General features: G+C 32.9%; 1 protein-coding gene across 1 annotated transcript in view; it reads left to right on the top strand.

Annotated features, from left to right (window-relative positions):
- Positions 1 to 10,606: 10,606 nt before the first annotated feature.
- Positions 10,607 to 22,243, top strand: part of LOC142342814 (cytochrome P450 4V2-like) — a 95,074-nt gene continuing 83,437 nt past the window's right edge. The window contains exons 1-4 of the mRNA XM_075394403.1: positions 10,607 to 10,856; positions 16,468 to 16,699; positions 17,811 to 18,004; positions 20,936 to 21,030. Of these exons, the coding sequence (XP_075250518.1) occupies positions 10,724 to 10,856; positions 16,468 to 16,699; positions 17,811 to 18,004; positions 20,936 to 21,030 (654 nt within the window). The 5' untranslated portion in view covers positions 10,607 to 10,723. The remainder of the gene's footprint in view (positions 10,857 to 16,467; positions 16,700 to 17,810; positions 18,005 to 20,935; positions 21,031 to 22,243) is intronic.

The raw sequence follows: 22,243 nt of genomic DNA, 5'->3' as shown, positions 1-22,243 counted from the left end.
ACTTCAGCAGCTTCGCAGCATATTTCTTACACATTTTCAGCACTTGTGAAAACTTTAATTTCAGCAAATTCAACGCCATTATTACATAATTTACATCCATTTTTATCGCTCAAAATTGCCATTAACCTAGGCAGCACATATGGTCCTTCATCTTTTCCATTTCTGTAAAACCATCAAACAGAGATAAATCAGCGCTGTTTTTCCGAAAAAAGATATTTCATAATTTTGAAAAACTGAACACCTGAAAGACGTCACGCTTCCATTTTATCTTAAGGAAGGCAAACATTTGTTTTTATGCTACCTGGTTTCATTCAATCAAGTGTTACGGTTATGTACTCCAGCTGCGATAACTGCTTTAACTTAAGAGATGACAAATTTATTGAGTCTTTTGGCAGATTTTCAACTGTTTTTTAGTTGAACTGCTCTTGTGCAATGCTATTTATTCTTGCTCCCGTGCTGCTTCTGTATGTACAGAAGCAGAAAAAAAATCGATTTTTTTAAAATTGTTTAAGGAAAGCCCTGAAAATATAAGATAAGTGCTGAAGTTACTGAAAATAGTGTAAGAAATTCGCTGAAAGCCGCAGAAATAAAATCTTTAGAACAAGCCTTCCAAAAAAATCCGCTTTGTTCCAAAAAGTGCTGAAATAACTAAAAATAGTGGAACAAATGCAATCACAGCCGCAGAACAAAAAAATCAGCGGATAAATCTTCCAAAATTATTCGTTTTGTTCTGAAAAGTGCTGAAATTGTGTGAGAAAGGTGTTGAAAAATCAACAGATTAAGCGCAGTATTAAGTATGATTTTTCTGCTGAAAAATAATTTTTTCAGCGGCTGACAGCGCAGTTTTTATATAACTCATAGTAATTTCAGTACCTATCTTTCACAGTTTCCGCACTCATCTTTCTCAGTTTCAGCGTTTTTCATAAACCATTTTTCCATTTTTTTTGCTTCTGTACATACAGAAGCAGCACCAGAACAAGACTAAACAGCCCCGAACTAGAGGAGTTCAACTGAAAATAGTTGGAAACCTGCCAAAGGACTTGAGAAATTTGTCAACCCCTAAAAGAAGGCACTTATCTCAGATGGAGTAGATAGCCATATGTACTAAAAACTGCTGAAATGATATAAAAAACTTGACAAAAATACAGCAGATTAAGTGAAGTATTGTGCAAAAATTTATCAGATCATAATTTTTTTCAGCGGTTTTCAGCGCATTTCCTACATAAATTTTGACAAAACCCTTGCCCCGGAACCCACACATTATAGAAACTACAGAAGGTTTTGAAAACTAACTGTTTCAGCCCATTCTAGTGGGAGATGAGTTAGATACTTGTTGATTCTGTTGAAATAAAGGATTTCAGCACATATCAGCACATTTTTTTTTCAAAAAATTGTTGTTTAATTCAGCACATTTCTTACATATTTTCAGCACTTGTGAAAACTTTAAAGTAATTGGATTCAACGCTTTTCTTATAGTTCCAACAACCTAACAAAATTTCAGCAGCTTTTCAGCACTGTTCCTGAATACTTTCAGCATCTATTAATATTTCAAACTCATCTGCGCCTGCGCTTTTTTACATAATTTTAACACTTTTCTTGCAAAACTTCAGCACCTCCTCAGTATATTTCATACAGAATTTTAGGACTTGTGAAAACTTCAAATTCAGCGAATTCAACGCCTTTCTTACATAATATACACCAATTTTCTTCGCTCAGTATTGCTTACAAACTAGTCTGCTTGTATGGTCCTTCATTTTTTCCATTTATGTAGAACCATTAACCTGTGATAAATCTGCGCTCTCTTTTCAAAAAGGTCATTCATAATTATGAAAAACAAAACAACTGAAAGACGTTACACTTTCATTAAATATAAATGAAGTAAAACAATTATTTTTAAGGTACCTGGTTTCATTCAATCAAGTGTTACGGTTATGTTTTCCAGCTGCGATAACTGCCCTTCTTTAAAATTGCCAATTTTTTCAAGTCTCTAGGTGGATTTCTAACCGTTTTTTAGTTGAACTGTTGTAGTAAAAAGCTATTTTGTCTTGCTCTCGTGCTGCCTCTGTATTTACAAAAAAAAATTCGAAAAACTTGTTTCAAATTGTTTAAGGAGAGCCCTGAAAATGCGTGAGATGAGTTCTGAAATTGTGTAAGAGGAGTGCTGAATTAACTGAAAATAGGAGAACAAATGCAATGACAGCCGCAGAAATAAATTCAGCTGATAAGTCTTCCAAAAGTATCCGTTTTGTTCTGAAAAGTGCTGAAATTTTGTGATGAAGATGTTGAAAAATCAGCAGATTAAGCGCAGTATTAAGTATGATTTTTCTGCTGAAAAATAATTTTTTCAGCGGCTGACAGCGCAGTTTTTATATAACTCATAGTAATTTCAGTACCTATCTTTCACAGTTTCCGCACTCATCTTTCTCAGTTTCAGCGTTTTTCATAAACCATTTTTCCATTTTTTTTGCTTCTGTACATACAGAAGCAGCACCAGAACAAGACTAAACAGCCCCGAACTAGAGGAGTTCAACTGAAAATAGTTGGAAACCTGCCAAAGGACTTGAGAAATTTGTCAACCCCTAAAAGAAGGCACTTATCTCAGATGGAGTAGATAGCCATATGTACTAAAAACTGCTGAAATGATATAAAAAACTTGACAAAAATACAGCAGATTAAGTGAAGTATTGTGCAAAAATTTATCAGATCATAATTTTTTTCAGCGGTTTTCAGCGCATTTCCTACATAAATTTTGACAAAACCCTTGCCCCGGGAACCCACACATTATAGAAACTACAGAAGGTTTTGAAAACTAACTGTTTCAGCCCATTCTAGTGGGAGATGAGTTAGATACTTGTTGATTCTGTTGAAATAAAGGATTTCAGCACATATCAGCACATTTTTTTTCAAAAAATTGTTGTTTAATTCAGCACATTTCTTACATATTTTCAGCACTTGTGAAAACTTTAAAGTAATTGGATTCAACGCTTTTCTTATAGTTCCAACAACCTAACAAAATTTCAGCAGCTTTTCAGCACTGTTCCTGAATACTTTCAGCATCTATTAATATTTCAAACTCATCTGCGCCTGCGCTTTTTTACATAATTTTAACACTTTTCTTGCAAAACTTCAGCACCTCCTCAGTATATTTCATACAGAATTTTAGGACTTGTGAAAACTTCAAATTCAGCGAATTCAACGCCTTTCTTACATAATATACACCAATTTTCTTCGCTCAGTATTGCTTACAAACTAGTCTGCTTGTATGGTCCTTCATTTTTTCCATTTATGTAGAACCATTAACCTGTGATAAATCTGCGCTCTCTTTTCAAAAAGGTCATTCATAATTATGAAAAACAAAACAACTGAAAGACGTTACACTTTCATTAAATATAAATGAAGTAAAACAATTATTTTTAAGGTACCTGGTTTCATTCAATCAAGTGTTACGGTTATGTTTTCCAGCTGCGATAACTGCCCTTCTTTAAAATTGCCAACTTTTTCAAGTCTCTAGGTGGATTTCTAACCGTTTTTTAGTTGAACTGTTGTAGTAAAAAGCTATTTTGTCTTGCTCTCGTGCTGCCTCTGTATTTACAAAAAAAAATTCGAAAAACTTGTTTCAAATTGTTTAAGGAGAGCCCTGAAAATGCGTGAGATGAGTTCTGAAATTGTGTAAGAGGAGTGCTGAATTAACTGAAAATAGGAGAACAAATGCAATGACAGCCGCAGAAATAAATTCAGCTGATAAGTCTTCCAAAAGTATCCGTTTTGTTCTGAAAAGTGCTGAAATTTTGTGATGAAGATGTTGAAAAATCAGCAGATTAAGCGCAGTATTAAGTATGATTTTTCTGCTGAAAAATAATTTTTTCAGCGGCTGACAGCGCAGTTTTTATATAACTCATAGTAATTTCAGTACCTATCTTTCACAGTTTCCGCACTCATCTTTCTCAGTTTCAGCGTTTTTCATAAACCATTTTTCCATTTTTTTTGCTTCTGTACATACAGAAGCAGCACCAGAACAAGACTAAACAGCCCCGAACTAGAGGAGTTCAACTGAAAATAGTTGGAAACCTGCCAAAGGACTTGAGAAATTTGTCAACCCCTAAAAGAAGGCACTTATCTCAGATGGAGTAGATAGCCATATGTACTAAAAACTGCTGAAATGATATAAAAAACTTGACAAAAATACAGCAGATTAAGTGAAGTATTGTGCAAAAATTTATCAGATCATAATTTTTTTCAGCGGTTTTCAGCGCATTTCCTACATAAATTTTGACAAAACCCTTGCCCCGGGAACCCACACATTATAGAAACTACAGAAGGTTTTGAAAAAAATTGAATGGAGTGGCACTAACTGTTTCAGCCCATTCTAGTGGGAGATGAGTTAGATACTTGTTGATTCTGTTGAAATAAAGTATTTCAGCACATATCAGCACATTTTTTTTCAAAAAATTGTTGTTTAATTCAGCACATTTCTTACATATTTTCAGCACTTGTGAAAACTTTAAAGTAATTGGATTCAACGCTTTTCTTATAGTTCCAACAACCTAACAAAATTTCAGCAGCTTTTCAGCACTGTTCCTGAATACTTTCAGCATCTATTAATATTTCAAACTCATCTGCGCCTGCGCTTTTTTTACATAATTTTAACACTTTTCTTGCAAAACTTCAGCACCTCCTCAGTATATTTCATACAGAATTTTAGGACTTGTGAAAACTTCAAATTCAGCGAATTCAACGCCTTTCTTACATAATATACACCAATTTTCTTCGCTCAGTATTGCTTACAAAGTAGTCTGCTTGTATGGTCCTTCATTTTTTCCATTTATGTAGAACCAATAACCTGTGATAAATCTGCGCTCTCTTTTCAAAAAGGTCATTCATAATTATGAAAAACAAAACAACTGAAAGACGTTACACTTTCATTAAATATAAATGAAGTAAAACAATTATTTTTAAGGTACCTGGTTTCATTCAATCAAGTGTTACGGTTATGTTTTCCAGCTGCGATAACTGCCCTTCTTTAAAATTGCCAATTTTTTCAAGTCTCCAGGTGGATTTCTAACCGTTTTTTAGTTGAACTGTTGTAGTAAAAAGCTATTTTGTCTTGCTCTCGTGCTGCCTCTGTTTTTACAAAAAAAAATTCGAAAAACTTGTTTCAAATTGTTTAAGGAGAGCCCTGAAAATGCGTGAGATGAGTTCTGAAATTGTGTAAGAGGAGTGCTGAATTAACTGAAAATAGGAGAACAAATGCAATGACAGCCGCAGAAATAAATTCAGCTGATAAGTCTTCCAAAAGTATCCGTTTTGTTCTGAAAAGTGCTGAAATTTTGTGATGAAGATGTTGAAAAATCAGCAGATTAAGCGCAGTATTAAGTATGATTTTTCTGCTGAATAATAATTTTTTCAGCGGCTTACAGCTCAATTTTTATTTAGTTATTAGTAATTTCAGTACCTATCTTTCACAGTTTCAAGACTCATCTTTCTCAGTTTCAGGGTATTTCTTAAACCATTCTTCCTTTTTTTGCTTCTCTACATACAGAGGCAGCACCGGATCAAGAGTAAACACCCTTGAACTACAGGAGTTCAACTGAGAAATAGCTGCAAAATGTGCCAAAGTACTTGAGAAATTTGTCAGCCCTTAAAACAAAGCATTTATCTCAGATTGAGTAGATAGCCATTTATGCTGAAAACTGCTGAAATGATGTAAGAAAGATGTTCAAAGTACAGCAGATCAAATGGAAGTTTTGTGTAAAAGTTTTTCAGATGAATTTTTTTTCAGCTGTTTTCAGCGCATTTCTTACTTAATTTTTGACAAAATCCTTGACTCGCGAAAGCACACATTATAAAAACTACAAAAACTTCTAAATAAGTTCAATGAAGTCGGAATAATTGTTCCAGCCCGTTATAGTGGGAGACGAACTAGATGCTCAGATGGTTTTTTTGTTCAAATACTTTTCGCCTGGCCATTTATTACATTTACAGAGTTGAGAGCAGTATCATTACAAAGTGTCATCCGTAGAGTTAGAAATTTAAAGGATTTAACTGAATCTTTTCTAGCGGTATATTTAATTTTTTGTGCACGTTAGCAAAACTTACGTTGTGTCGTTCACATTCTGTGGTAATTTTTGATGGAATTTTGACCAATAAGGCCAAAAATATGAAAAAATTGTCGAAGAAAGTTTTATTGAATTTACGTTTAATGATGAAAGAGTGTTGCTTAGTTGTTTGAAAGGACTTCCTTGTGTAACAGTTTCGGCCAATATTTTGAAATTTTAGCTATTTTGCACTTTTCAAATTTCTGAGGCTTCCATTTTTTAGCTAAAGCCTTTTGCTAAAGAAAAGATTTTTGTAAGGAAACATAATGGCACCAAATATGCTCTTTTTACCCAGTTTTTTCAAATTGACCTGTAGTGCACACATAAAAACGGCATACCAAATTTTTATTTAAATCAGGGCTATTGTTCCGTCCTCAAAGAATGGACTATGCAACTTTGTCGGCCATTTGCTAATGTAAATCAATAATCATCAAAAAAAATTTCGGTTGCCAAAATATTCATTACGCAATTATATGGAACAATTAAAATTTTTCAACAGCTGCGCTGGGATAACAAGCATAAAAGTGGCCAGTTTCGGCTTTATTGCTGAATTTTGCAATGAAAAAGTGATGGTTTTCTATTTTGATGGTTCTTTTCAAAATCTTTATGAGTTTTTATGCTGATTTCACACAAGTATGTTTAGGTAGAATTTCAAACAATGAGAGACTTTTTTTAGGCACATAATTAGCAATGATCGAATTTTTCATTTTCGGACTAAAATCTATTATTTTCATGGCTTCGGCAAAGTTTTCTCTTGAACCGATGAAAAATTCTTGATAAAGTCCGGCATTCGTTGTTTGTCTGAAGTCTCATGGCTCAGTTTAATTATTCAGAGGTTTGAATCATGTTCAGAGGAGGTATTAACTTTTTCAAGCTTCCATTTTTGGGCTAAAAGTTTTGCGCTAATGATACTCGATAGTTGTCCAAAATACATTATTTATTTTTGATATATTCACTTTTTGTCATTTGAGCCGTTTCTCTATAATATGAAACAAATTTTTTGCATTCCCGGATGAGCGGCAGTATCATAACCAATTTTTGTCTATTCGTGAAATTTCAGAACCCAATAGTTTTTTGATTAACATGGGTCGCTGTCATTCCTAAGAAAATTTTTGTTTTCTGTTTTTTTTTATGTTAAATACAGATCCGTATGGTTTCAGGGCAAAACTATTTTAAGAATATCACATCTTCTTTTAAGCATTTTGCATTTTGCAAATTTCTGAGGCTTCCATTTTTTAGCTAAAGCTTTTTGCTAAAGAAAGGATTTTTGTAAGGAAACATAATGCCACCAAATATGTTCTTTTTACCAAGTTTTTTCAAATTGACCTGTAGTGCACACATAAAAACTGCATACCAAATTTTTATTTAAATCAGGGCTATTGTTCCGTCCTCAAAGAATGGACTATGCAACAAGCACTTTGTCGGCCATTTGCTAATGTAAATCAATAATCATCAAAAAAAATTTTCGGTTGCCAAAATATTCATTACGCAATTATATGGAGCAATGAAAAATTTCAACAGCTGCGCTGGGATAACAAGCATAAAAGTGGCCAGTTTCGGGTTTATTGCTGAATTTTGTAATGAAAAAGTGATGGTTTTCTTTTTTGACGGTTCCTTTCAAAATCTTTATGAGTTTTATATGCTGATTTCACACAAGTATGTTTAGGTAGAAGTTCAAACAATGAGAGACTCTTTTTAGGCACATAATTAGCAATGATCGAATTTTTCATTTTCGGACTAAAATCTATTATTTTCATGGCTTCGGCAAAGTTTTCTCTTGAACCGATGAAAAATTCTTGATAAAGGCCGGCATTCGTTGTTTGTCTGAAGTCTCATGGCTCAGTTTAATTATTCAGAGGTTTTAATCATGTTCAGAGGAGGTATTAACTTTTTCAAGCTTCCATTTTTGGGCTAAAGGTTTTGCGCTAATGATACTCGATAGTTGTCCAAAATACATTATTTATTTTTGATATATTGACTTTTTGTCATTTGAGCCGTTTCTCTTTAATATGAAACAAATTTTTTGCATTCCTGGATGAGCTGCAGTATCATAACCAATTTTTGTCTATTCGTGAAATTTCAGAACCCAATAGTTTTTTGATTTATATGGGTCGCTGTCATTCCTAAGAAAATTTTTGTTTTCTGTTTTTTTATGTTAAATACTGATCCGTATGGTTTCAGAGCAAAACTATTTTAAGAATATCACATCTTCTTTTAGATGAAAGCCATTTAACATACATAGTAATTTCAGTGAAAAACTCACGCGTTTTTGGTTTCAACACCGTTCGCTTTTTTAATTGTCAAATTTTGAGCTCCCCCTGCATTCTGTTCTAATGTGTAGCCTCTTGACTTAGTGTCCCTAATTGCAGGTCCTATTCGCTTCCTGTACATCTCACAAGTTAATCTAAATAATATTAATTGAAAGTCAGTGAAAATTTTTGGGATGTGACTACCTTTTGAACATAAATATTTTCAATAAAAAGAAAGATGTCTTTTGAGCGTCGCCGCTTTTCATCTTATTTCTGTCACCTTGACGCTTGGTCTCAGCAAAAAGATGGTCCCTATTCTCGTTCATGTGAAAAAGAACCTAGTCCTCTTTGCTGTTTTGTCTTTTAAATAATTTTTTCTGGGCTCTGATATAACGTTAAGAAAGCACATTAAATTTTTGTCTAATTGATACCTTTTCTCAAAAAATAGATTTTCCATATCTTTTTTATTGAAACTCAAGATAACTTTTTCTAATTCAAATTTCACTTGATGCTGTTTTGCCTTTGTCTTTCAATATTTTTTTTCAAAAAAATAATAGTTAGATATTGAGTTTTTACCGCAATTAAGTCATGTTGTTTTTAATCTGGTCGTCTGTCTTTTCCGTAATTCTCGTTGATGACAATTATCATTGGCCTTCTGATGAGGCGTTTTTTTAGTTTGTTAAACAGATTGATATTAATGGGATTTTTTTATTGATTACGCCAATTATTTATGTTGGTGTACGAATAATTTATGAATTTTTGAAGGTAATCCTTTTCTGCCTCATTTGGCAGACAAATAAGTCAAAAATGTGGTTACGCGGGGTCGGAAAGTTATTTGCGAACGCACAATACTGATCCTCTTTGTAGTTAATACAGAAGGACTTTTTTGTAAGCAGCTGATCTATAATGTGAATAGGCGATATGCTCTTGATAAGTAGCCAAAAATGTATGTTAGCTAATAAGCATGTGGCCAATTTTCACTGTTTCGTGAATTCTTCAAATATAATTTTCAAGTTTCTAATTTTCAAAGCCAGTTCTAAACGGAAAAAGATTTCATATGAGAAAACAAATTTACAAAGCCATGCTTTGAAAAAAATTGTTTTTGAGAAAGAACGCTGCTCTGACAGTCGGCTCTCGTTTTCACGTTTTTCAAATTAGAAATTAGGGAACGTCGAGCTTTTTTCAATAAGATATATCATTTCTACTAATTTTTTTGTATTAAGTGATAAAACGTTTGTGTTAGCCATTAAATCATGTGATTTAGAGCAGATTGCTGGATTGCATTGAAGGACAGTTTTGACTGCGTGTTAAGGAATTGAAAAATACTTACAATAAAAGATCTCATTTATTGATTGAGACGTTTGAGACTTATCGATTGAGCAACAAAAAGTTGACATGGACCCATGTGTAGGCTTAGACTTATGAAAGTACCGAGGATAGACAGCGCTCTACACAAATAGTCAAGCCCGGGTCGAGGGTCACTGTCATTCAACGCAAAAAGTATGCGAGATAAGCGGTGAATTCGGAAAACTTTGTAAGAGAAGCGGTAAATGCGGTGAAATTACATAAGTCAGGCGGTGAAAATAATTATCGCCTCGTAGCGGTTAAATTACAAAATTTCACCGCTTAAGAAAAGTGTTCAAATTATGTGAGATAAACAGTGATAGCAGTGAAATTACATATTTTAGCTGTGAATTGTGGTGAATTTTTGTAAGTTCACCGCTTACTCTAGCGGTGAAATTACATAATTTCACTGCCTTTCACCGCAAAATTATGTACAAAATTTGCGGTGAAAAAAAAAAAACAACTTTTCATCGCTTATCTTACATATTTTTCCGTTTTTTCTTCGACCCGGGAGGAAATGAATTTAGCGAACGACTGAGCTTGAGCTCAACCCAAATTTTTTGCTCTTTACATTAGCAGGACACAAATGATTCACGCCGGCCTTTAATAAGTCGATGTCAGATCTTGGGTGCTTCATTCAGCTCACAATATTTGTGACACAGACACTCAATGAATGAGTAAACACACTGAGGAATTTTGAGCATTTATAAAAGTATTTGTCGAATCACGAAAATAGGATTTTAGATGATGTTAAAGAGTCGAGTAAAGAATTGTATGCATTAGTGACATTATCAATATTATCATCCATTATTTTGTTCATTTAAATTAAACAAAATTACTTGAAATCCTGTATCCCATTGAAATCCCTCCCCTAAAATTCACATTTAATCTCGATTGCATACTTGCTCGGACTATTTGCTCAAATCTACAATCTTTGCTCTAAACTTGAACTAACACTCCTGAATCGATTGTAGTTAGACCCAGATATACTAAATTTCTACTAAAGGTATAAATTAACCCGTAGTAGTTATCGAAATGCTGTATTACGTGCTTTGGGCTTTCGGGTTGGTTTCAGCTTCGTTATTCTTATGGCTGGCGGCAGCTTTTTACTCCTTCAATTTCACAAAGCAGCACAGAAGGATTCGGGAAGCAGTGGGAAAACTTCCAGGTTTGAATATTACACCAACTGAGGTGATATTTAATGATCAAATCGCGTCCAGGCCACAATCAATCATGATCAAAACCATCCAGACAATGATCCGCTATGATCAGAATTCAGCTCGCTTTTACCTATAGGATGAAAAATTGGATCAGTTGTTGCATAAAATCTTAGTAAATTGAAAATATGTTTTCAAATTTACTAAATTAATTAATTACAATCACTTCGTGTCTTTTTCGTTACTTCTCTATAAACAATACCTCATTTTGAGATGCGAATAAGGTTAAGTTTTTTCTTTTGTTTACAATTCATGCGAGTAGGTTTCACGATTTTTTATTGGAATTTATTGGAATTTATTGGAATTTAACGAATATAATGGTTTTAACTCTCAAAATTTTGAAGTTTATACGCTTTGAGTAATATTTGCAACAGTATATATTCACGGGCTTCGGTCTCAGAGCATTTCACTGCTGAACCAGCACATTTAAAGTGTAAAAACTAAGTTCAGTTCTGAAACATCTCCAGAACATTTTTGGCTTCTTTATGTGCAGTTCTTCTTCATTATGATTATATTGAGAGCATGGAGTTGGCCCAGGCTAAATTTATCCTGAACAGTCGAAAAATTACTCATATCCCAAACATAAGTCTGAGCAGAGTAATGTCGCGGAAGTTCAAATCGCATATGAATCAAACCTTGTTGGCGGGAGTTATGCTGAGCATATTATTTTTCATGCAGTAAATATTACTCAAAAATGAAGACTGGCCCGTTTAAATTGAGACATGAACAGAGAACTGGTCATCCTGAAAAACAGAATGTCTCTATACTGATTAAGCGCTGATTTACTCTGGCACCAGTCTCCGGGTTGATACAAGGGTATGTCCTACAAGATCAGGTTATTACTTACAGTTTTCGTAAATGATCTTAAGAATTTGATGCATTAGCTTACATTTTTAGTAAAACTCTTGAAACATTTTTAAAAAATTCTTTTTCTTAAAAGTTGGCCCTCTTTAGTGTTACTTTTTACAGCCTTTTTAAAGCCAGCTCTTTGGAAACAATGTTTACAATTTTAGAGATCCAAATCTCAATTTTGTCGGATTCTAGCTCAAGAAAAAATACAAAAATTTTGTGTTGCAAAGATTGTAAATAAATTGATGAAAGTTTTTTCAAACTTATTAAACTTTGTTTTCGTTTGCAGAGCTCCTGAAAAAAATAGTCAAAATTCGAGAATCACATATAAATTTAATGTTTTTTGTTCAACTGTCAATCATAGTTTAACTGCTGTTATACAAACTATCTCGCATTTTTCGCCGCATTGTTTATTGCAACATCGATTTTTGTCAACTGTACGTTAGGTTTTGTTGCAACTTTTTGTGCCTCGAGGTCATATTTCTGAAATGCGAAGAATAATGAGATAGCAGTAGGAGACGGCGAAGAAACAATGAAGTCATATTTTTGTTGTCCTTTCAACCGAAGACTTAATTCCGCCGTATCTGCAGTGGTTAACAAGATCTTTTCGATTTTCAATGTTAATTAAAAAATTCACTACAGTAGTGTATATAATTCTCAAAACATTAGTCACAGATTTATTTTTAAAAAAAACTGAGAAGTTTTTTGATCCAAACTCTCTTTGTAGGGGGGGGGGGGGGTGCAAACATAGGCTCAACTCAGTTTCATTTTTAGTCAATTTTTGTCGGTTGTTATAATTATCTTGTAGTTGTAAGATGTAGGAGAGTTGTCGAGGTTTAAAATTTGTGATTTTTAGTTGAATTTCTTTTTTGTTCATTTTTAAAATTTGTTTTAAGTTGCTGAAATTGATAAATGTGTACTCAATGCTAAAATTGATTTCACTATTTAGCAAAGAAACAGGGTTGTTGGATATTTTGATTTGATACTTTTTCAAAAGTCTGGCTTATTTATCCTATAATATTAACTTTTTAAGCAAAAACTTGAGCGAAATCATTTGTTTTGGATAAAAAGGCTAATAAATCTCAAAATCACTGCCCTAGAACCTGAGTTGATAATCTCAAGAAACCAATGCAAACGCTAGCTGAATCTTTAAAATCTATGAAAACACAATCGGTTCTCAGAGCATATTGCTGATTTAATTCGGTTTCACGCATTTTTGGTTCATTTTCAGCGTCGTTTTCTAAAAATCAATTATAGATATTCTTTTTACATGATGGCGTGAATACTAATTTAAAGTAACTTCTGAGAACTATGGAGGATTTTTTAATTCTCATCATTGCAATTTTTAGTCCAAATTTTTGTATTATACTGGGTGCTGTCTTTTTTCAACATTTCTTCAAAACTTTTAGATTTTTTGATGTCAATGAAAGTTATATATTCATTTATTATTCAACTTGTCCAAGTTATGCATAAATTATTCATTTATTATTCATTCAACAAAGTATTTTAAGTATGAAATTTAATGGCGATTGTAAATTGAATGAAAAAAAAAACAAATTGAGTAGTTCTAAAGCTTAAACTTCTGAAATTTTTTCAAGTGAGTTCTGCGTAGAAAATCTTATTTTAACGTTTTTTGCTTAAATTGGTTGCAAATACTGATAATTGTGATATATTTATGCAACAGGGCTGATAGGTCAAAGTTGGATATTATCAATGGGCCTATTTATATTTTAACTCAGTGTTTCAATATAACTATTTGTGAACACTTGAAATTTGTCTGTATTTCAAAAGATTATGTTTTCCTGTCAAGTAGTCTCCTAAATGGCTGGTTATTTTTCTTAAAAATATTTTCTCCATCTTTTCTGTTTATTGCTTCTGAATTTTTTGGCTTGACGATTCATGTTCCTAAGAATTTTGGCTTAGCTGTACCTGGTATTTTTTGTAGTGTTAACTTTTAGTGTCAATCCTGACATTATGTATAGCTTGTAGATCGAATTAGTCTTCAAATTGAGCATGAAATAATCTATTCAATATTTTCAATTGATAGTCAAAATTTTATTCGACGTTAATTTGAATTGTTTATAGAATGATTTTTTTAAATTCTACATTTTCGTTCTATATCTCTAGTTGCAGTTTAATCCCATTACTGACACGTCACACCTGCTTCATAGTGAATGAATATTGAATCTTCTAAGTTGCTGTAGCCTTGATCTAACTGTTTTCTTAATTTGATACTTACTGTTGTCTAAAGAATCTTAAAACTTTGAGTTTTTGCTGGTTTATGAGAGTTTTTGCTGGTTTTTAAGGGTTGTGTCTTTAGTGGCTCATTAAAACAAGTTTCAATTTCAATAAATACTCATCTTTATGCAAAACGATGCATCGTTTTTATGTTCAATTAGTCTCTGAATACTTTTTTTTCCATTTTGTTGCTCAGTTTATTTGTTTTTAAAATCATCTGTTTTTATTATTTCAATACTGTGCTCATTTGTTATTTTTTATACAAATTGAGTTTTTTTGTCATTTGCAGCTTTATGCAGTCGAAAAACAAGATTCGATATTTTGAACAATAAAAATTATGAAATTCATTGCAATTTTGATAAGTGTTCCAAGATATTTTGTTGCGACTAACTCTAAAAACAATTTTGGAGTTTTGCGAACAATTCATTTTTGTGGCTCTGATTGCTTTTCGTGCCTAGTACTCTTCCCAAAAGAAATTTTGTGTTTAACCGACAAAAGTTTAAGCTGTCTAATAAAGGTGATCTATAATTCTACTGACTTTTTTCAAATATAGAATTTTCAGTTTTTTTCCATTTTTTTTGCGTTTTTGCGCATTTGTTTACTTCTAAAGGTTGTTGTTACAAACAATTTTTTATATATCAGAAACATATTTTTTGGTTCTGGCGTCCTAATTCAAGGCTTGTCAAATTTTTTTTCTGATCACTTTTTCATCATTCCAAATTTTAATCATTTGACGTTTCTGGCTTTTTGCGTGTTGTTTGAAAAAAAAGAATGTAGACTGCGTGTTAACAATGAGTGAAATGACGATTTTACACAGGCTTGATTTTTTACGCCACCAATTTTCAAAATTTTTTTGAACTTTGCAGCTGTCCGTTTTTGTCGTATTTAATTTCTCAAATTTAATCAATGTCTCTAGCGTTATAAGGCATTAGGTTGTTAATGTTTTTGATATATGTTTACGTGTTCTAAAAAATTTGTGGCGACTAACTCTTTCTTAAGACGCTTCTCGATTTTTTTCCCAGAAATTCTAGCTCTTTTTGCTTTTTTTATCATTTTTTTCAACAAAACTGCATTGTGTTGTTTTTTGATGCGAGATGTAATGCGATCTTTGTCAACATGATATAAATGATTGGTTTTAAAAATTTCTTTCGAATTTTTTTAAAATTTTTTCCGCTTTTTGCGTATGAAGGGTCATGTCCTTTGTTTACATGAAAGAGTTTTATTATCGTAAATATTTTGGGAGTCAAATATTTTCTTTTTTTTTGTTTTGACGTCCTAATTCAAGAGCTGTCGAGATATTATTTTTTTTCATTTACTATGTCCTCATTCTATATTTTAATCACATGGCATTTCTGTAATTTTGTCTGCTGTTTGAAGATAAAAGTAATTGTTAGCTGCTGATTAACAACCGACGAAGTGAAGTTGCTAAACATTATGTTTTGTTATTATGTCACTTATTTTGATTTTTTGTTTGTAGTTGCCCCTTTTTAACATATTTGATAATTTTGCTCGTTTTTTGCAATATTAGTGTATATGTTCTGAGAACACAGTTTCTGCATTCACTCAATATATTGTGAATGTTTTTTGATGGTTACCGATTCGTTTAATTCTGATAAAAAATGGTTTTTTTAAAGATTTCTTCTGCTTTTTTATTATTTTTTTTCTATAGGTTCATTTGCTGTTAATCAACGACTGTGTTTACAGCAAAAAGATTAGTGTTCAATTTTTCAATCAATACTAATCAGTTGGTTTGATTTGTATAAAATTAGTTTTCAGAATTATATTCTTCGTTGTTTCTCGAATTTTTTTTGTTTATTTGATTTAATTTTTTGTTTCATCTTCTGCTTGAAAATTGTATTGGTGCAATATCTTATGTTCAACCAAAATATTTGCCCTATTCAATTATTTTTCATGCTAGTGATATAACAAAAGAACCTCACTGGTATTCTCGTCTGTTCATATTCCGGAATCTACCAAGTATCCCTGAGCATCAATTACTGTTTTGTTGAAAGTTTTCTATCTCTACTTCATATGCAGAAAATGAAGCCAAGAATTTAGATGAGGGGGGTCAACAATTTTTGTGCAAACTCACATTGCCATGACTTCTCGTTGAAGATTAGTCGTAAAAAACTTCCCCCAGTTTCCAATTTTTCTTGAGCGCTGTAATGTTACTTAATTTGGTTTCAGCCAATACGAAGCGATAATAGAATTGGAACTTTAAAAAAAGCCGCTGTTAAGCCACATAGATAGCTTTGTCCAATAGATTTCAAGTATTTTGTGAACAGGAGTAAAATTCTTTAATTTCAATGGTCGAGAGATTTTATATATTTTAACACAATTTTTTCCACCACTTTATGGATTTCGGAATTTAAATTGCTCCCATTTGTTTCAAAAGTATTCAGTCCTCCAATTTTGATAACACGGGATTCTCAAAATAAACAATCGTTATTTGAAATCTTTTAATCAATTTTTTAGGCCTAAAGAGAAGCCCGATAGTTGGCAACCTTCCTCAGATGCCCCGCGATCAGCAGAACTTGGTCAATTTCTTCACTCGCATTGCTGAAGAGTTCCAGGGTCTGTGCTATCTCTTCGTGGGATTCCAACCATTCCTCTTCCTGGGAAAGGCGACCCATGCCACCATAGTGTTCAAGGGATCCAAACATTCTGAGAAAGCTACCACTTACTATCTTTTCCATAGATGGCTTGGGTAAGAAGTTGAGCAAAGAAGCGCCAATGACGTCATTTTTGAAGCAAACTTTTCACAATACCTTCAGTTTTCAGATTAAAGTATTTACGCTAGAAAAAACTATACGATATTTTAATGCAGACACGAAGTTTTGAAGTTTTAACCTCGATCTACATCATATAATAGCGATTCGTTAATGATGTTTGCATAAGTGATCATGCATTTTTCGTTTGACTCGCTAAAGCATTCCTAATTCACAATCCGGGTCGAGGCGTCTACCGTTGAAAATCGGTGAAAAAAGTGGACAAATTAGATTTTTTCACAGTTACTTCACCGATTTTTAAGGGTTGAAACTGTGGAATAGATGTGGAAAATTGAAAAAAAGTGAACTATAAGTAGGACATTTCGAAACCAGCCATACGGATATTACAAAAGAATCGATCAAACTTACCGACAACTCGGATAAATTTGAAATTGTGATGTCGTTTTTTTTTTCGTTTGTATTAATTGGGAGGAAAACATCAACCTGGGTCGATATGTCAGCGCCGTTTTAGCTCATTTTTATGTAAGAAAAGCGCTGAAGGCGTTGAAATTATATAAGAAATACCGCTGAATGCGCTTTCAGCACATTTCTTACACAGTTTCAGCAGATTTCAGCGTTTTGCCGGTTTTTTTTTTGCACCATAAACCTTTCCATAATTCAATCTCATTAATAATGAACATTTTTGTAACAAATGTTCTGAAAAACGCTGAAATGCGCTGAAATTATGTAGGAAAGGCGCTGAAATTATGTATTCGGCGCATTTCTTACGTAATTTCAGCGCATTTCAGCATTTTATATTAATAAGTAGAAAACCAGGAAGCAGGGTTCGAGACTCAGGCAAAGTGAGAAGAGTTTGACAATCAGCTGAAAACTTTGAAAATTCCGCAGTTTTCAGCACACTTCATATAAAAGTTCAGCGCATTTTGGCACATTTTGGTGCTTTATTATGTAAGGTTTTTGCCTAAGATTTTTTGAAAATTAACCGCATTTCAGCGGATTTCGAACTTAATTTTCGGAAGTTTCCACGAGCCGGGAAGGGTTACTCTAACAGATTTCTAAGCTGGACCAGAATATTTTGTTCATTTGTAGAACTGGTCTTTTAACGAGTGGGGGTGAGAAGTGGAAGACAAGGCGTAAGATGTTGACTCCCGCCTTCCACTTCGACATTCTGGACAGGTCTCTCGTCACTATGATGAAACACACCTCAGTGGCCATGGACATATTCAAACAACATGCTGATCAGAGCAAATGGGTCGACGTCTGGGATCTCATGAGTCTATTAGGTCAGTGCTCAAAAATAAGTGAGCATATGCGTCAATGCAAACCAAAATTGCTTAATTATAAAGCGATTGATACCACTGAAAACCAGACTTCGACTGATTCTGAAATGCACAAGTGTCAAACGTGCATAACATGTGAATCTGAAATTCCATAGTTAATAGCACAATAAAAATCCAGAATATTGGAACAAAATTGAAAAGGAGCTGAAGTGTTTTAAATTAAGACAAACTTTTGACTAATCCAGTAAAACAGAAAAAATCTTGATTAAGGTATTACTGAAGCACCATTCAAAATTTTCGCCACCTACGCTACTTTGTATCATTCAGTAATTGAGTTACCATGATGAATTTTTCCAGAAATTTAAACCAGAGAAGCCAAAAAATCACGTTACATGGTTTGCTCTTAGTTCACTTACAAGAGTATTTCGAGTTAGGGAAAAGGGGACAATGAAGTAAAATTTTAAAAAATGTTATATATCGGCATCTTTGTGGATGCCAAGTCTGTTTAAAAAATCATTTTGAGTTGTTTGACTCTAAGCCAATTTTGCTGCCCTACGGGGGATCATGGACAACGCTTAGAAATTTGTGAAGTAAACTTGCTATCTTTCTTAAGTAGAAAGTGAAAACTCTTCTAGTGAAACTTCCTTACCATTTTGTCTGTACAACTCAAAATCAGATTTATAGGTACTTTTAATAATTTTGTGTAATTAAAATTAACAATGAAAGCTGAGGAATATTAATTTTAAAAAAATCAAAAAAGACAGAAATTTAATTAATTTAAATTGTAGAAACCTAGTAGAAATCTGGAAAGCTGTAAAGGTCAAAGGCATGGTTTTAAATTTTACTATGCCGGAACGTCAATTACTTTAAGGGTGCATTTTAATCAATGTAACGGTAGATTCTAATTAGTTGAAAACGTGAAATCTAATGAACATTTTTTTCAGTACTTTTAAGTTTTCTTTGTTTTGAAATCTGCTTATGTTTTTTCACTTATAAGTTTCAAAAACCGGTAATTAGATTAAAAGTAAGCAGTGTTCACAAGGTGTAATTAAGATTACATGTGTTTTTAATGGTTGTGAGATTCACTCACAAATGAATGCAAATTTGCACTAAAAAAATTAGGGTCAAACAATCCCTAAGGGTGGATGTTATCAATCACGGATGTCAACAATAGTTCATTCTTTACAATTTGGGGGAAAAATTTTAAAAATTAAAAAAGTATCAAAATAGATAAATTAATTTTCACTAATAAACTTTTTGAAAAATGAATTGATGTGAACAATGATCGGCTTTTTATATCTTGGAACTGCACCAGAAAACACATTGTACACAATAACGACAGTTTGAATAAAAACAAATTACGAAAACATTGATCAATCATTCAATTGCAACTGAAGGCTTTGGAATTTTTTAACAAATACTCAAATAATCATTTAATACAAATCTTGGAAATAGCGAAAATTTGAGCTATATCCTAATTATTTTTAAGCATTTATTTTTAGTGTAATTTATGATAGTGATCATTCAACCAACGTATAAAAAACTTTTCTTCATAAAGGAAAATAATCAAGGAAGTAATTCAATTATCAGATAGCCGTTGCATCTTAATCTCATCATAACTCCTCCTTGAATTAAACTTTTTCTACAGTAGACAAGCCAGAACTGAAAACGTCGCTTAAATTGGTCAATTTTAGAACCAGCGAAATCAAAGTGTGGATTTTTTGAAATCCTTAGTATAACTATATCGGCGCATTTCTTAAATTCTGAAGACAACCATAGAGATTATGACAATTTTGGCTGCAGATGTTGATGCTTATTTTCCAACCTGGCTTCATTTTTCTTGGGATATGGGAAATTGACAGCAGTAGCTGATCAGTTATCTCTTTCGCTTTTTCCAATTCTTTTATAATTATCATAGCAATTTTGATTAAAATAAAATGTATAGCAAGCTTTTTTCAACAATTTCTTTGGGATAAAAAAACAAAATGGTATTTTTTCTCCAAACCCGCAAAATTTTTGGTCTCCGAAATTTTCAGTCCTGAACAGCTTATATAAGTAGTAAAACCCTGCAACGTTTCTTACGCAATCTTCAGCGGAGTTTTTGAAAAATTGCACACGCAATTTCACAACATTATTTTTACGTTCATTTGGTAAATCAATCTAAAAAAATTTGTGATGCAAGTGCTGAGACAAACTCATTCACTGATAAGAAATTTGAGTAGCATAAACTTCTCAATTATATATCCTAATCTTCCTTCCTAATATCTGCAGTAGTATATGAGAAGTGCAAATTTTGCCAAGTTGACAAGGTCTTTTAGAAGCCTTAAGTCAACTTCAGTGGCGATAACCCTCATGAAAAGCAATTATCTAATGTAAAATGAGAGAAATAAATTACAATCACAGATTTTTTTTGTTTTAAGTAACACTTTTTACTGAGATCTTACCTAAAGCTAGTTAATACTTATAAATGCTCATTTATTATAATTATATTTAAAAAAATGTTGAATATAAACAAATTTGTTTTGTGGATAAGTTCAAATTGCACAGTCTATTCTTTGCTATTTATGTGGATTGCACGAGAACTTGTAGCACCAGTCGATGCTTTATGTGTCATACATGACCTTGTATGATTTCCAGGAATTTTTTTCAACTTCGATAGCAAATGAAAATTATACAGTTATTAGGCTTCGAAATGTTTTGTATGATCTTGTATGATTTCTAGGAAAGCATATATGATCCTTGTATGACTATCAAGAGTTCATACAAATCATACATGACCTAGTATGATTACTGAGTATCATATATGACCTAGTACGGCTACTAAGAATTTTGTATGATGAGCAACCCGGGCTCGCAATAATTGAAACTGCGCTTCAAACAATTTTTGCTTCGCCCAACCGTATGATAGATTTGAATGAAGTTGTCCAATTACAGCCCTGGACATTGTGGCGGATGCTGCGATGGGTGTGGATCTCAAATCACAGCAGAGGAATCCAGAGTCAGTCGATTACGTAGATAACAGGGCCACCGTAAGTAAGACAAAACAGAGAGTTTTTGAATAATCACTCGGACTTAGAGCTAAAATCGGTACGAAGGCTGAAGTGCCAGACTCAAGCAACCTCTGATCAGACCGTGTTTCAGACTGCTGGTTTCTGATAAGACTGTATTCCAGAATCTGAACTCTGCCATCATGCTCTTTGATCAGAGTTTCATGAAAATCAACAGTGTCGCCGAAAATGCAACTCTGGCTCAGATTATGCTCGTAAATTTTAGCCAGGGACGTTTTGACTAAATTTACCAAAAGAAATTTGAGAAAAGCTCATCAGATAATTGCTCTCAGGTCACGACTAAATTAGAATATAAATTGTTCTTGTTACTGCTGCTACTTATCCTCATAAAGAAAAATTAGTTGTGTGCATGTTGACTCGCTGGGTTTTCGAATTTATTTTTGCTTAGGGTTTAGAAAAACTTCAAAAATCAATTCTTTCTTACAGACTAAAAATTTACGACGTTTAAAACTGGTGTCTTTTTCATTAAAGTCCCCAGTTTAGTGGTCATATAAAGTATACCCCTCCAATCAGGGTAAACATACCATAATGGGGAACTCTTATTTCGTGTGTGTACGGGGGGTGCGGATATAATGGGATATAATGATTAAAATGCGGGTTTAAATATTTTTAAGTCCACAATGAGAAAGCTAATTCAGTCCCATACTAATAAAAGAGGGGGTACGATCTTTTCTGCGACTGTATTTATCTTCTACTAGTTGTTAAGTAGCTATTTGCTATTTTATGATCGAAATGAAATGCCTTTGAGATGACAAAAAATGGTCTACATCATTGCAATATATATTGCAGTATCAATTTCAGCATAATTCTGTTGTGTTAACATTACATGAATTTATTTACTCGCCATTTATTTCATGAGATTTATCAAATGTATACAATAATTCTTTGAATACGAAAAAGTATACTCACTTGAATCATCTTTGATGTCAATTAAACAAAGCTAAATTCATGTGCTGTTTACATTTGATGTTTTCCATAACTATACCCTTTTAGCGTGTGACCTGATAACACTTCATTCTGTCTTTTAAATTATTCCTATGATAAAAATGCTAGTAAACATCACATGTCACCGAAAGTCATCGAAGTAGTAAATGAAAGATAGTTGTAGGAAGCGGAGGAGGTCGGCAATAACTGGGTATATACTTTGATCAAGATTTGTGCTTACTGCCACTGT

The sequence above is a fragment of the Convolutriloba macropyga genome, chromosome 7 (genome assembly GCF_964194025.1).
Source record: "Convolutriloba macropyga chromosome 7, txConMacr16.3, whole genome shotgun sequence".
Taxonomy (NCBI): Eukaryota; Metazoa; Xenacoelomorpha; order Acoela; family Convolutidae; genus Convolutriloba; species Convolutriloba macropyga.
This window is presented reverse-complemented; position numbering and strand designations above follow the sequence as displayed.